Genomic DNA, 13,890 nt, shown 5'->3' with positions numbered 1-13,890 from the left:
CGCAGTGATATGGTTGGCTGGTATAGTTTGGTAGGCAGAAAATAGTTCCTACATGAAACTGTTCACAACAAGGTGATTGTCAACTGTGGATTATCTTGAGTAACCGGGTCATGCTTTCTGGAAAGAGACATTGCTGTTGAGTTTTTCAAAAGTATTTTTTGGCCCTTTGAGCACCACAAGCTGAGTGCCATCTAGTTCCATTATACTGGAGAGAAAGCAGACATCTCTATGGCTGATATCTCCAACACTCGGCAACTCACACCAAAACAATCTAGATTGGTAAATGGCACTACAGGTAAGAGGACAATATGTATTCTTGAGGCAAGGTTTTTTGGGGGGTGTAGTGTCTCTTTAAAGCAGCCATGCACAGGAGCCCAGTGTTTCAGAATTGTTTGCCTGAAAGACAATGCCAAAACACAAAAGACTTAAAGGATACAAAAACATAAATACACTTCCACTTTTGGAATTAAAACTTCACATGGAAAAAAACAAAGCACAGCAAGAAACAGTCAAAGTGCTGCTTTTTCCAACATTAAAATGAAGGCCGAGGAATGAAAACAGTCGACCACATCAAACAAAGCCTTCAGGACATTTGGAGTGAAGCTCTTTGATGGCCAAAGCTTTGATTTCAGTGAGTGATGACTAATGTTCAGATAAGGAAGAATTAACAAGGTTTAGAAAAGATATGCCATCTTTCAAATATGTTTGTTAACAGCCAAAAACCATCACAATTTCCCATAAAACTGCTTTTTATAAAAAAAAGAAACTATTATGATTCCTTTGCTGATCTCTCTAAAAGGTCATAATGAATCCACTTGTAAGGTTTTACTAAAATAGGACAGACAGTAATAAACTATGAGAGTACAAAGGGTGGAGGTCAAAGTGACATTTGGCGTCACACATTTAGCCTCCCATACCCAATATGTCCTGCGTTTGTCCTCTGGTTTTTATGCTTTGAAGAAAGTCATCCATCTCATCCAACACTATCTGTGTCCACGACTCAAAATAGTGACTTGTTATGTCCAAGACAAATTTAGCTATTCCTGTTTACCCTCCAGGATAACACACATGTTTTTGGTTCAGGGTTTGTTGCAGATTATTTGCCGAGACAGTGGAGCAGCTTTCCCCAAAAGTTTCAGTCAGCAGAATCCATAGATGCTTTTAAAATTAATTTGACAGTGATCCTTTTACTGCGTTTACACTGTCTCCTGTTTCCTTTTAAAACTTTTTCATGAGGTAATCACGTCTTCCTTAAAAACAATGAAAATAATAAGTAAATTGAGGACACATGACGAATCAGTGTCTCCGGAAATAGTCACTGGATGTAGACTGTGGCTATAAGCCTGCTATTTAGGCTGGCATTCTGTCCCTCCTTAGGATATGTGTGTTACTCTTTACCTCCTTACCTGTATAAAACAACAATAACAACATCTGAGCTAACAACCTACATGCTAAACAAGTTTCACCAAAACAAGTTCCCCCAGGTAATTCTGCTGCATCCCGGGCTTAGCGCTACCCAAGACAATTGTGATTGGTTTAAAGAGATACAAACAACCCCAAACAATTTCCCCCCATTGCAGAATTATAATGTCTGCTTCCAGACCTTTCTCTTGCGCTGACATAGCACTGTGGAGACACGCGAGACTACTACCAAACTCATCACTGAGAGGAAGTCACAATAACGACGAACTGCATCAATTATGAGAGAAAGAAATTATTTAGGAGCCAATTTGGTAAAAGTAAACAGGAATAATCTGGGAGGCAGATACTGTACATGTGCAACACACACAACCCTCAGTGCATCTTTAGTCAATTTATGACTGCTGACACAATAAACTGTAAACAGCCATAAGAAGGCTTCGTGTCACTCTCACGAGAACAAACAAACAAATATAAATACAGTTTACTGAGAGAGGATAAAGTCATAAATCTGACATATTTCACTGAATCCTGGTTTTGAATGTTTCCTACTCATACATATGCAAACCCCTGGGGTTTTTCCTTTTAAACCTTTCAGTTTTTACTGTTTGATGACAAGAGATGATAGGGCTTTTGTTTCTGGTAAGGGCAGATAAAATGGACAAATATTTCTGAGCTAAGCACTGGCTTTGAGTTGAAATAGTTGGAGAGACTGTTCTTTATTTTGGAGAAGGAAATATCTGACCTACCAATGCCACAGTCCAAAAATCTTGATTCCTTTTGATAAGCATGCCAAAATGTTTCCTTAAGCCAAAAAGATCACTCACTGCACAAGATAACAGCAGTGGCATGATAATCAAAAATTAGTGTAAATTAGATTTCCTTTTGGTTTTGCATCCAATAGTTAATCACTTCTCATGTGAGCATCTGCCAAATGTCCAAAAGGTACACTGCTTATATTATTGCCTCATTACTCATGCAGCCCACTTGCAGATTTGACATGCAGAGTGTAAACACACATCAGCATGGTCAAAGAAACATCTGGCCACTTTACTTCGTGGAGAATTCAGGGCAGTCATCATGAGCTCCTGTGGTTGTTTTTAAATTGGTGACATCTTTGGTGCTCAGTGTTGTGATCTTTCCTCAGGAAAGACCTGCCTGGTATCATGCCTCTCAAGCACAACATAGTAAAATCTTTCCTGAACTGGATATAAAATGACTCTCGTGTGTGTTACATCATGTGGTGGACTGAAACAAAGTGGACATTAATTTATAGGAAAACGTCACAGACTTTAAAAGTCTCCAGTGCTGTGCATGTTTTTCTTGCTCATTCATGAAATCATTGTTGGACAGTGCTGAAAATCTTACCGTGCTCGAGTTGAAATTACACTTTTAATCAAAACCTTGCCTGTTACCTCTGAGCAGGGCTGCTGTCCAGATGACCTACTTCAAACTGAAGCCAAAGCAGGGCCTCGTTAAGTTACAATCAGGACCAAATGGAAGGGCTTACGCATTAGTTCCTTAAACTCTGTCACCTTACGTCTGCTGACCAATTTATAATAAGGGGCCATTCTACAGGTGTAAATGCTACCTGGGTCAGGTGGGTTTATGGTGGATTTTGGATTAAGAGATTAAATAAACAGCATATTTGTGTGATGCTAAGTCTCAGGTGTAGCTTCTGCCTGTCTCTACATCCCTGGTGTATTATACGGTCCCCCACTATTTTTATACAACTGCCATCTACACTTATACGTCCAATTTCTCCCAATGTTTTGTTTGGACACAGAAGAAAAACTCTTTCTCTAGCACACTTAGAAACCAGCTTTCTGTTCCTAATCATTTCCAGAATTTGGAAACAGAAATGAACAGTTACTGCAGCAGCCACGCCAACACCTCTGTTCAAATCAAAGACGTAAACGCCAAGATACCAGAGACTGCACAAATGGGGCCGCTACAAAGTCCTGTCTTATGCTGCCTTTGCATTTTATACAGAACCAAAGAACGACAGCATCCTGCCGCTCCAATGTGTGATTCTAAACAGCATGCCAGGATCAAGGAAACAAAAGAAGCATGACAGGCATGGCATGTAACACATCTGCATCAGCCTCTGGTGTGACATATAATATATGCATCAGCAGCACATTATAAACAATAACAATGGCATAACATGGCAATAACGATAATTTATCACCTCTTATATGGAAACTGATTACGTCATCTGCTCGGAGGGTAAGGAGCTCCCAGACCTCATTGTTTTCACCAATAGCAGACACTTTCTGCCACTGTTCTTCTTCTTTGAGTGTGCTGCTAACTGCTATCAGCTATTTTTCAAAGCTCCCGCGTTGGGTCACACACATATAACATCATCAAAATGACACACCAGTGTTGCCCATGATCCTGTCTTGCCGGTTGTCCCATTTGTACAAACGTTGTTTCAATGCTGTTACTACTGCTGGTCTTTCCTCCATCTTTGACATCTTGACTCTACATATCATTTTTGTTTGTTTGCCCTGTGTTTCTGTATTTTGTTATTTTCTTTTATGCTTGTGAAGCACTTTGGTCAAGTCTGGTTGTTTTTAAATGTGCTATATAAATAAATTTGACCTTGACCTTCTGGTGCTTAAAAGGTGAGACTAGTCTGTCCCCATTCCGCAGTTATCTTGCCTGTTTATTGTCAGCTTTGTGCTTTGTAGCTGCCTGATCTACACCAGAAACCAATTTGTTCTACACATGTGCAGAGATAGTTTGGGTTAGGCATTGACCTTGATATAGACCTTGATAGTTGAGGGTCAGGACAGCACAATGGTCAGGGGATAGGACCTGAACAAATCAGGTTTACAGTACATATTGTGTAGTGACAGTACACAAACCAACTAGCCAACAGTTTGCAAGGCTGGGGTGGAAAAGAACGCCCAAAGGTAGCTATCAACAATTTCACTATGTCAACCTTTTCAAAAAGGTGACTGAAGGAATGAAAAAGAGAGACTGTTTTCACACTGATGAACTTGTCCGCCATTGGTGGAAAACTTCGTTAAAATCCTATTTTAATGCAATTAAGCAAAATGGCACAAGCAGCTCAAACTGTTGCACTTTCCTATATTTTGATGTGACAAATGACATGTTCCTCATCACTGCCTACAGTTATATCTTGTCTGAACTACGCTACACTGCCCCAATGATTTCCAGAGGTACTCTGGTTTGTCTGTATCTGTAAGAGGTCAGAAAACGTGCACAAATACAGATGAAATGAATGCGGAGCACTCACAGAAAGCTCAATCCGTGTCTGTATAAGTATCTAACGTTGAGAATAAATGAGCCATTAGGGCATGTTAAACGGAGTATGCATGGCTGCAAATAAAAGGAAACATTAATGAAATACTCAGTTTCATTAGGCATGTAAGCAGCTTAGTAAGAATTTTTCTTTTCTGGAATATGGAAAAAAACATTTTGTGCATGTAATTGCAGTCAATCTTTTGTATTAAGAATGTAATGTAGGAAATGGCTATGAACTGCTAATAACCCAGATGTTTGCACACATTTAATCAATCAAGAAACCAGGGGCATTAAACTGCATGAAGTCATTCAGTGCCAAGTTACTGAAGAATTGTTGAAAATGGCTAACCACTGCAGTGATTATTCTTGATCTAGAAAAGAGTGAGTCAAGGGCTTTTGTGATCAATTTCACCAGTTAGCGTAAAATGCTTACACTCATAAACCAACACAGATGCCCCGTCAGTCTTCGTTTTCACTATAAAGACCAAAGTCTGGTTCCCTTTATTCGTCCTTCATATTATGTTTTTTGGGTTTAAGGAAACGTTTTTCAGCTGGTTTTGTATGAGGGGGGGGGGAGTCTATGAGTAATATGTATCGATGCCAGTACAGCATATTCTGTCTGCATAAATAGTCACCTAAACTGGCACTGAATTTCTGATTCAGGACTAGCGGTGATGTAAAGGCTGTTAGTCACCAAAAGATTACGATCCCACCTTTAGCCCCACAGCAAGAAAAACTAAGAAACTTGAACTGGGGGTGGGGGAGTACAATAAGAGCAAACAAACTCAGTTGACCTTCTCTGAACAAACAGCAGATACAAAGAAGAAATAATGAGTCCAGACTTTAAAGTTTAACAAAGTCTGGTCTTCTTTCAAAGTCAGATAAAACAGTAACGTCAGCTCTTGGTTTCTGTTTTGTTTTGGGGGTAAACTCTACAAATGAACTTGAAGCCCATCTGTGACTCAAGAGTAAAATTTTCTGATTCAAAACGGCTTCATCTGCAGATCAAATGTGTTCCAAGTAGAAAATGTTTAGTTCATCAGAATCCGTTTGTAGCAACACCCTTCATACACTTCACTGACCTCACATCACAATCATCTCGGTCAGCCTCATTGTCGCCCTTGTCCATGCCATCATTGTCCTCATCATCGCCCCCAATGTAATCATCATAACTAAATTCTCCGAGACTCACATCATTGGCCACATCATCATATTCATTATCCTTAATAGCTAACTGTGTCCCGGGCATTCACATTGTTCCGTCAAGATAATTAAAAACATTATCATTTGTGAATACTCAGCATGTGTACAGCAGATGTGTTTGTGTGTCCGTTTGGTGGGTGTGGTGTACAGGCATACGCAAGTGTATGCAAGTGTACATGTGTATATGCATGCATGATTTGCATTTCAGCACTTCAGGCTAAAGATGTGGTATTGTATAGTGTTTGTAAACATGTTGCTTATTAGTAAAGACTGAAAGCAGATAATACCTGTAGCGTATGCTTTAATGATTCTTCTGTAGAATGAAAACCATGACTATAGAAAAAGAAAAGGCTACACTGAAAGTGCTTGGATCCTTCACAACGTGGGCCATAAACATTTTACAGCTTTTTTGTTGGTTTGTTTACTTGTTTATGTAGATTTGAACATCTTGTTTTGAAGATATTTCACTGCAATGAGAACATACATTTGTTCCTCCATTTACTTACTCATTTATTAAGCCATTCATTTACTAATTAAACTTCTTTTTATATGCATTTTTCTCGCTTGCATCTGTTTCACCAGCTGGGTGAAACCGTGGGTTCGATCCCCGGCCGGGTCATACCAAAGATTGTAAAAATGGGACCCATTGCCTCCCTGCTTGGCACTCAGCATCAGGGGTTGGAATTGGGGGGTTAGATCACCACATGATTCCCGAGCGCGGCACCGCTGCTGCTCACCGCTCCCTCAGGGGATGGGTCAAATGCGGAGAACAAATTTCACACACTCAGGTGTGTGACAATCAGTGGAACTTTACCTTTACCTTTAATCATTTACTTTATGTAGCATTAATCCTTTCCATGTTCATTCATTTTTCCCCTTAATTGTTCTGTTGATAACGAGGTAATCCAGTAACCCGTATCTACCACACTGAATCACAACGTAGATTACGGTGCCAGATTGTGTGAGTAGTGCGTGTGTGTCAAAAGAGAGATGGTAAGGACACGTGATAGTATGGCTATGGCGACCAGAACAGATGTGAACTATTCTCCACTGAATAAATGCTACAATTCCTCAAGACCCAGGCTAAGTTCCTGTGTCTTGCTTGCCACTTGCTAATTCAAGTGAAGGGGGATAGCCTGAAGTTAGCAGTGAAGTTAGCCTCAAATTAAAACCTGACCAAGTAATGACAATCTCAGCCACTCCTAAACAGATAATGGAAAAATGTCTGGCTACTGAGTCTCAAAATTTATTTTGCTGTTATTAGGCTGACCGTGGAGGAGGCCACTGCTTCAGTGACAGAAGGAGGCATGCAGGGCAACTCCATGAAGGACAGCGACAAGGAGGATGAAGAGGACGACTAGAGCCCATACGCTGACACTCAAACCCTTGCCCCTGCACCTCCCTCACCCCGACCCCCGCTTTCCTATGTTGACTTAAGCCTGGTAACCGATGCATGTACCAATTCAGATAGCCACTCTAGGACCTCTTTGTCAGCTCAAAATGCCTATGAAGGAACTATTAACTATAAATATAGTACTTATACTGAGGAAGATCAAAATAAAAATATTAAATAATAACCATGACTGTCAAGCAAATGGTTCTCCATATGAGTTTAGAAATGAATGAATGAAAGATAGGCGCTATGTTTATCATGACACAGCTAAACTGCCAATGTTAAGTAAGATGAATAGGTGTGTCCCTGTTCAATGCAAATATATGGCGTTTGTTTGTCATATCCAACATTCATTCACGGTACATTGTCGTAATGATGAGTGTGTGGACCCTTTTCTTTGCCTTGTCCATTTTTAAGTAAGTCTTTTTAAAATATTGGTTGAGCAACCATAAATATCATCCATCCATTTGCATATGGATTTTTCTCTCTTGCATTCATTCATTCACTCACTCATGTACTCCATTATTTGTCAGTTAAAGTATTTATCTGCTTAGCCATTCATTCATTCCCTTGGTCATGGATCTGCTGATACCTTCATGCATTTGTTAATTTGTCCAATCACTCAAACATTTGACCTATGTAGCCTTGTGTTTTCTGTCTCTCATTAATTTGCAAATTAATTTGGAAAGGTCAGTAATTTATTTATTCATTTATTCATCAATTCACAGCTTCTCATTCATTCTATTTTCAGCACATTAACTCAATTAAAAGGGACTTCATGCAAATTCAGAGTGTATGAAATATCAGGACTCAGACTCTCATCATGGAGGTGGCTGAGCAGGTGGATAGCAGCTAACAGTGCTAACTCCATAAACAGCACTAAACTACTGCAAAAGTCCTGACAGAGCAGTATCACCCAGGAGGGAGGTGGAGGGTGGGGGCTACACCTCTGATGTCACTGTCCCGTTACCGCTGCTAACCACTGTATGAGCAGAGGGCAAAGCAGCAGCAATGAGCTAGCCAGTGAGATACACACATGCACTAACATGCACGCATGGCTAGACTGGCTAATCACAACAAACCACAGAGAAATCAGATTACGACACACACAGAGGACACGTGACTTCATTCTCTGGACACCATTAGTCCACTATCTTTACATAGCAACTAGTTGTTTGCTGCTGTATTAATGATCTGAATGTTACATACAGAAACTTTTAATGAAAATCATGCTACATCACTCCTCTGATCAGACAACAAATTCAATCCATTAATCCATTCATCATCTGTGAAGGTATTCACATATACAACAGAGCCTGCACAGCCATTACCCACTGCTGATTTGTCCTTTTCTTTTCCTGTCTAATACAAAATGTGAGACGACACTCATCTTCCATTCATAGAAATGCTTTTGTTCTGTCAGCTCTCAGTTCTGCTGCATCCACCTGAAAACATAACTACACACTCATAACAGACACTGCTGAAAGAATCAGCATGCACTTTTTCACACTAAGGAAAAGGATTATATCAGCTATGATTCAACAATCGTGCACAGAAATGTGAATGTTGCCACGGCGACAGCTCTGTTTTCAAGGATATTTACAGCTGGAAATATTTGTCCCTGGTGCTCTCTCTCCCTCTCTCCCTCTCTGGCAAGTGAGCCTGCACGCGTGTGCGCACACACACACTCTTTTATTCCTCTCTCTTGAAAAAGTGAATTATGGCAGAGGATTATGAATATGGCTAAAGCACAAACAGCCTGTCAGAGGAGCCTCTGGCTCAGCCAGCCTCTAAAGGATCTACAGTTGAGGAAAGTGGACCATGAAATCGCACTTTAAAAAACTTTTCTTTAGTCAGACATCAACTGAGCTCCACCCACCCCCGCACACACATGCACTGTCAAGATCTGCTGTGCTGCAAACATCCAACTCAACAGCCTCATTTGAGTCAACTCATTCAATCACGATCGTATTTCACTTCATCTCATCCTTAGGGACAGGATATTATTGCAACTTTTTGAGCCACCAGCAGCCAAAGTGGTGTTTAATTCAAAAATGTCAGACAATTAAGCCACATTAGCTAAAGAGACCCCACAATTATTTGAGTGGGCCCAGACAATCCTGCTTTTGTGACATGGAGGCCCTTGTGGTAATCATAGGTCAAGATATCCACACACACAAACACACACACATGTACACACATAGCTGCAAATGCCAATCTGGATTCCAGCACACTGACGAAAGCAGTGATGGCATATTAGCCTGTCTCAAGGCCAGGACGAAAACTAATGAAATGAAGCTTTCAGACATCACTGACAATGACCTTCATCTCTGACAAGCACTTTCCAATACACATTTCTAAAAGTCAGTAGCATTACATCATCCTCACTACCTTAATTATGCAGTGCTACTGATTGCACAGACTGCCTGTCAGTGTGCACGTTGTGAGGTTTTGCCTGTTTCCAACTGCAATGGAAAAGAAACTCTGCAACTCTCTCGGCACTAATTGGGACCATGTTGAAGTGTCCTGATTGATCCATTCATCATGGGGAAAATCTAGTTTTAAGCTGTGAAAACAGTCTGCAAAGACAGCAAAGCACTCCACGGGGGCTCTGAGAAACACATCAGTCAGGATATAATTGAAACCATCACACAGCACAGAAGCCAGCAGGTATATCCCTCATGGGCTCTGATGTCATCAAGGTCCTCTAAATGCAGTGGCTCCTAAAAGTTTCCAAAGAGTTTGGGGGACATCATGTTTCACTTGCCACACTCTTATACTTCCAGTGTAAATATATATCCAGTGTTATATACAGTGACTTTGGATGGCGTCCAGCCCAACATTAGGCATCCCATGGGATAAACTGATCTTATCAAATTGGGGGTTTAATGCAAATACAGCCTTAATTCACACACTCAAGACTCCTCAAGACTTTCCCAGGGTTTTTGCTATATAGGCACTTTATTTATCATCTCCATGTGGGTAAAGAGACAAAATGACTTGCAAAAGTGGGGTTAATAACATACCATAGGGACTTAAATGTGTTTCTGTGCTATTAAATACTGAGTTAACAGAGAACTTTGCTTGCCTTCATGAATATTTTGTAAGCTACAACATAACTAGTTCAACATCACTTCAACATCAATTCATTAATATCCCAAAACCCAGCATTCATATGTTCTCCCAGTAACAGCATGCCAGTCTTGTTGTAATTTTGCTGTTTAAGCATCTTTCTCAAAAGGTATATCATCCTGTGTCTCAATGTTGCAAGTTCAGTTTCCAGGACCAGAGTGCAACAGTTTCTTCATTCATATTCAGCAGATGAAAACTCATGAGCCAGCAGAAAGTTCACCAACAGCAGAAGGAAAAAAAAACACATGATCCAGCAATAAGAGACAGTCAGAGTGCACATACCGTCCAACAGCTGAGCAAAGGAGCGACGACAGCAGAACCGGAGCACTAGTAGAAATAATCCAAAGAACCAGGGAGGAATGCTGCATAAAGACACAAGTAAAGAGTTGGAAAACTGACTAAATGTTGACTTTAAACAACTTCTCCATTGAAAACACAGTGCCTTTCATTTACCGTGCAGTCATCTTCAGTGATGGTAATCTTAAACTAAAGTTGTGCTGTTCATGTGTTAGAGAGAGAGAGATGGAGCCCACTCTGCCTCTCTCTCTCACACTCACTCCAAACTAAAAGCCTCACACTCTCCTCCTCCCCCTCCTCCTTCTCTCCCTCCCTCTCTCTCTCTCTCTCTGGTTCCCAGTCAAACAAAGGCAGCTTCAGTGAGTCGGACTCAAGGGGCCCTCGCAAAGCTGAAATCCGACTCCTCCTGTCTCTCTACGGACCACCGCTTTTCTAATCCGGCCCTCTACTCAGACAGCACAACTCCAAATACAAATTAACACACTCCAGTTAAGTCCTCCTCCCACTGCTCCCCCTGCTCCTCCTCACTGGTGTGGTTTCTCTCACTCTCTCTGAGCTTTAAAGCACTTTTCTCGTGTGGCCTTGACCTGTGGGAGAAGATGCCTCTGGAGCCGCAGCATCAAGTCCCAAACTTTCTTTTAAGTATTTCGATCAAAGACCAGCAGTTATCACTGGATTAAAGTACACGTTCAAACAGCTAAAACAAACGCTCACCTTATCACAACAGGAATGTGTTTGCATCATGACAACCAATTGCCAATCTACTTTATTTTCCAAAAATGCAGTAAGGCAGTTATTCCCAACCTTTTCCCTTAAGAAACCCATTTTCTATCTTTGAGTTAACTGACTACCCCTGACATAATGACATTTTATGGAATTATTGAATTATAGGATTTTCTGTATTTCAAAAAAATCAGTATTTCCCCCTCTTCTGCTTGGCCATTTTTCTATTAGCTGTATAGCTTATGTTCAGGTCTTCATTGTGCCCTTAAGAGATTTGTTTTAAAAGTTTGAATCTTGAATAAAAATGTTAAGTTTAAGAATAAAAGTTTTTGCAACGTCTTGCATTTGTTGGGAGCCTCAGTTTGGAACCACTGCTATAATTTATTGGAGGTGAAATCATCACATCTGTCAGTCATTAAACATTTATTTAAGTGGTTGTGTCAAATATCACAAGCATCATTTTTAAATGACAATTTTTATTCATCCATCCATTTTCTCTTAGTTATTGGGGTCCCAGTTATGGTGGCAACATGATAAGTAAGGTATTCCAGGCTTAACTTTACCCAACCATGCCTCCACCTCCTTTGGGGAGGATCTTGAGGCATTCCATGCCAAGTTTGGGGTCTTTCCCAGAGTCTCCCAATTACATTGCAGAATGTGTGCACAGGGAGGCTGATCAGATGCCCAAATATCTCAAGTGTAGCACTGCTTCAACTCTGAGTTCCTTCTAAATATCCAGTGCCAGTGCTGTCTTAAAAGTCTACCCCTTTCACCCTGTGGAATAATCACAGTTTGGCTTGCTCTGTGATCTCATTCTTTTGGTCACTACCAAGATTCATGACCATAACTGAGGGTTGGACCATAGAAAGTGTTCAGGCTGACTTTACCAATCCACCTGTTGATCTTAAACTCCATTTAACCTGTACCACATTAGAAGACCCAGGTAGTTCAACCCCTTTATCAACTTCTTGCTTACAACCCATACAAAGGCCTGGAGCTGCTGACTTTCACCCAAACATCTTCACTCTCAAACTGCTTGTGGTGGTCATGGTCTGATGCAACAAACAGAACATCATCATCGGCAAAAGGTGTAAACCTGTGATTAACAAAATCTACACTTTTCAACTGCTTCTTTGAAAATAAACAGAATTAATGGCAATGGACAGCTTTAGCACACATCTTTTCGAGTGCCCCTTTGGTCCTCAGATCAGAACTCCAAGCAACAATGGTTGAAATCTTCCCTGCAAGACTGCAAACAAGCTTTGTTGTGGTTAGCTTAGCTACACAACATGCTGCCTAGCTAGTAACATTAGAGAGTTTAATGTCTGTGTCTGTTTTTTAAACTAACAGTAATGTTGGATCTACCTGTTTCTGATACACACATACCGTCAAATAACCATTTATCAATTTTTGTGTTTATTATCATGACATTTGGTTTAGAGTGTGAGGTTTCTCAGAGGCACACTTTGCCCTACCATCTGATCCCAACAAGACTCGGGACATCCTACACCTTGGTGTGAACGCACAAAAGAATGGGAAATGTGACACACAATCATGTGCAAAGGTGCGGTGAAGTTACACATCTACTCTGGTGATGATACCAGCGGTGATTCATCTGCCACAATGTCTGGACTGAAGAGTACAAGGTGGTAGTGCAGAATGGAATCTGGCTATGACAAACATAAACACCCGGCAGTCTAGCTGCAGGAGCCAGTGTGGTAGAGGGGAGGACAGATAAAGATGTGCTCAGACCTTGTTTCTGGCAGCTCAGACAGATAAGAGCCATTACAGCCTGTGAGTGATGTTGTTAGAGAGGCGGCATCGGTGATAAGCCGTCCTCACTTCACTTAGCTCACGCAGACTAAGTGACCAGAGCTGTTGTCATGTGATGTTCCTCCTGAAACTGTTGCAAGTCTGTCGAATCTTTAGCGAATGAGCCTTGTTCATATTCAAAGTCATCCGAGGTCAGACATTTGTCTTACAGTCTCTCATTTACTTAGCTTAAATATTGAGTCAGAATATAAAGTAAAAAATTTGCCATCCACCTTGACAGACATGGGGGACAGAGCTTCTTTTCTATCCATTATAGGATTTCTAAGTATTGAAATAACTGACCTTCACTATCCATTGGGGGTGCCAAAGTGGTAAAAGAAGTCTGATTTCTCAAGAACTGTATTTGTTTGTTAAAATAAAGTTATGTTTGTTGGGCTGAGGTTTCAGTCATTCAACTAGAATCACATCCCTTATCACAAAAACTCAGAGACATACTGCATCTCTTCTAGTGCTGCAATGTATGAGATTTTCACAGTACGATAACCATCTCAGAAAAAATTGCGGTTTCTTGGTATCATGGTATTACTTAGTTATTATCATTAAAAGTCAAAATGACCTTTCAAGGTATGACAACTGAAGAGTTATTTTAAGCTGTACAGATGTCTTATAACTATGTG

The 13,890-nt window shown here is 40.6% G+C and overlaps 1 protein-coding gene across 2 annotated transcripts in view; it reads right to left on the bottom strand.

The window, feature by feature from the left end:
* Positions 1–11,094, bottom strand: part of LOC125882059 (collagen alpha-1(XVIII) chain-like) — a 94,277-nt gene extending 83,183 nt beyond the window's left edge. The window contains exons 1-2 of one of the 2 annotated variants that reach the window (XM_049565688.1): positions 10,874–11,094; positions 10,703–10,782 (exon numbers count right to left, since the gene is read on the bottom strand). In XM_049565688.1, coding sequence (XP_049421645.1) covers positions 10,703–10,782; positions 10,874–10,884 — 91 coding nt within the window. In that variant the 5' untranslated portion in view covers positions 10,885–11,094. The remainder of the gene's footprint in view (positions 1–10,702; positions 10,783–10,873) is intronic. The other variant, XM_049565689.1, reaches the window with a different exon arrangement.
* Positions 11,095–13,890: the final 2,796 nt, after the last annotated feature.

The sequence above is a fragment of the Epinephelus fuscoguttatus genome, linkage group LG21, assembly GCF_011397635.1.
Source record: "Epinephelus fuscoguttatus linkage group LG21, E.fuscoguttatus.final_Chr_v1".
Lineage (NCBI taxonomy): Eukaryota > Metazoa > Chordata > Actinopteri > Perciformes > Serranidae > Epinephelus > Epinephelus fuscoguttatus.
This window is presented reverse-complemented; position numbering and strand designations above follow the sequence as displayed.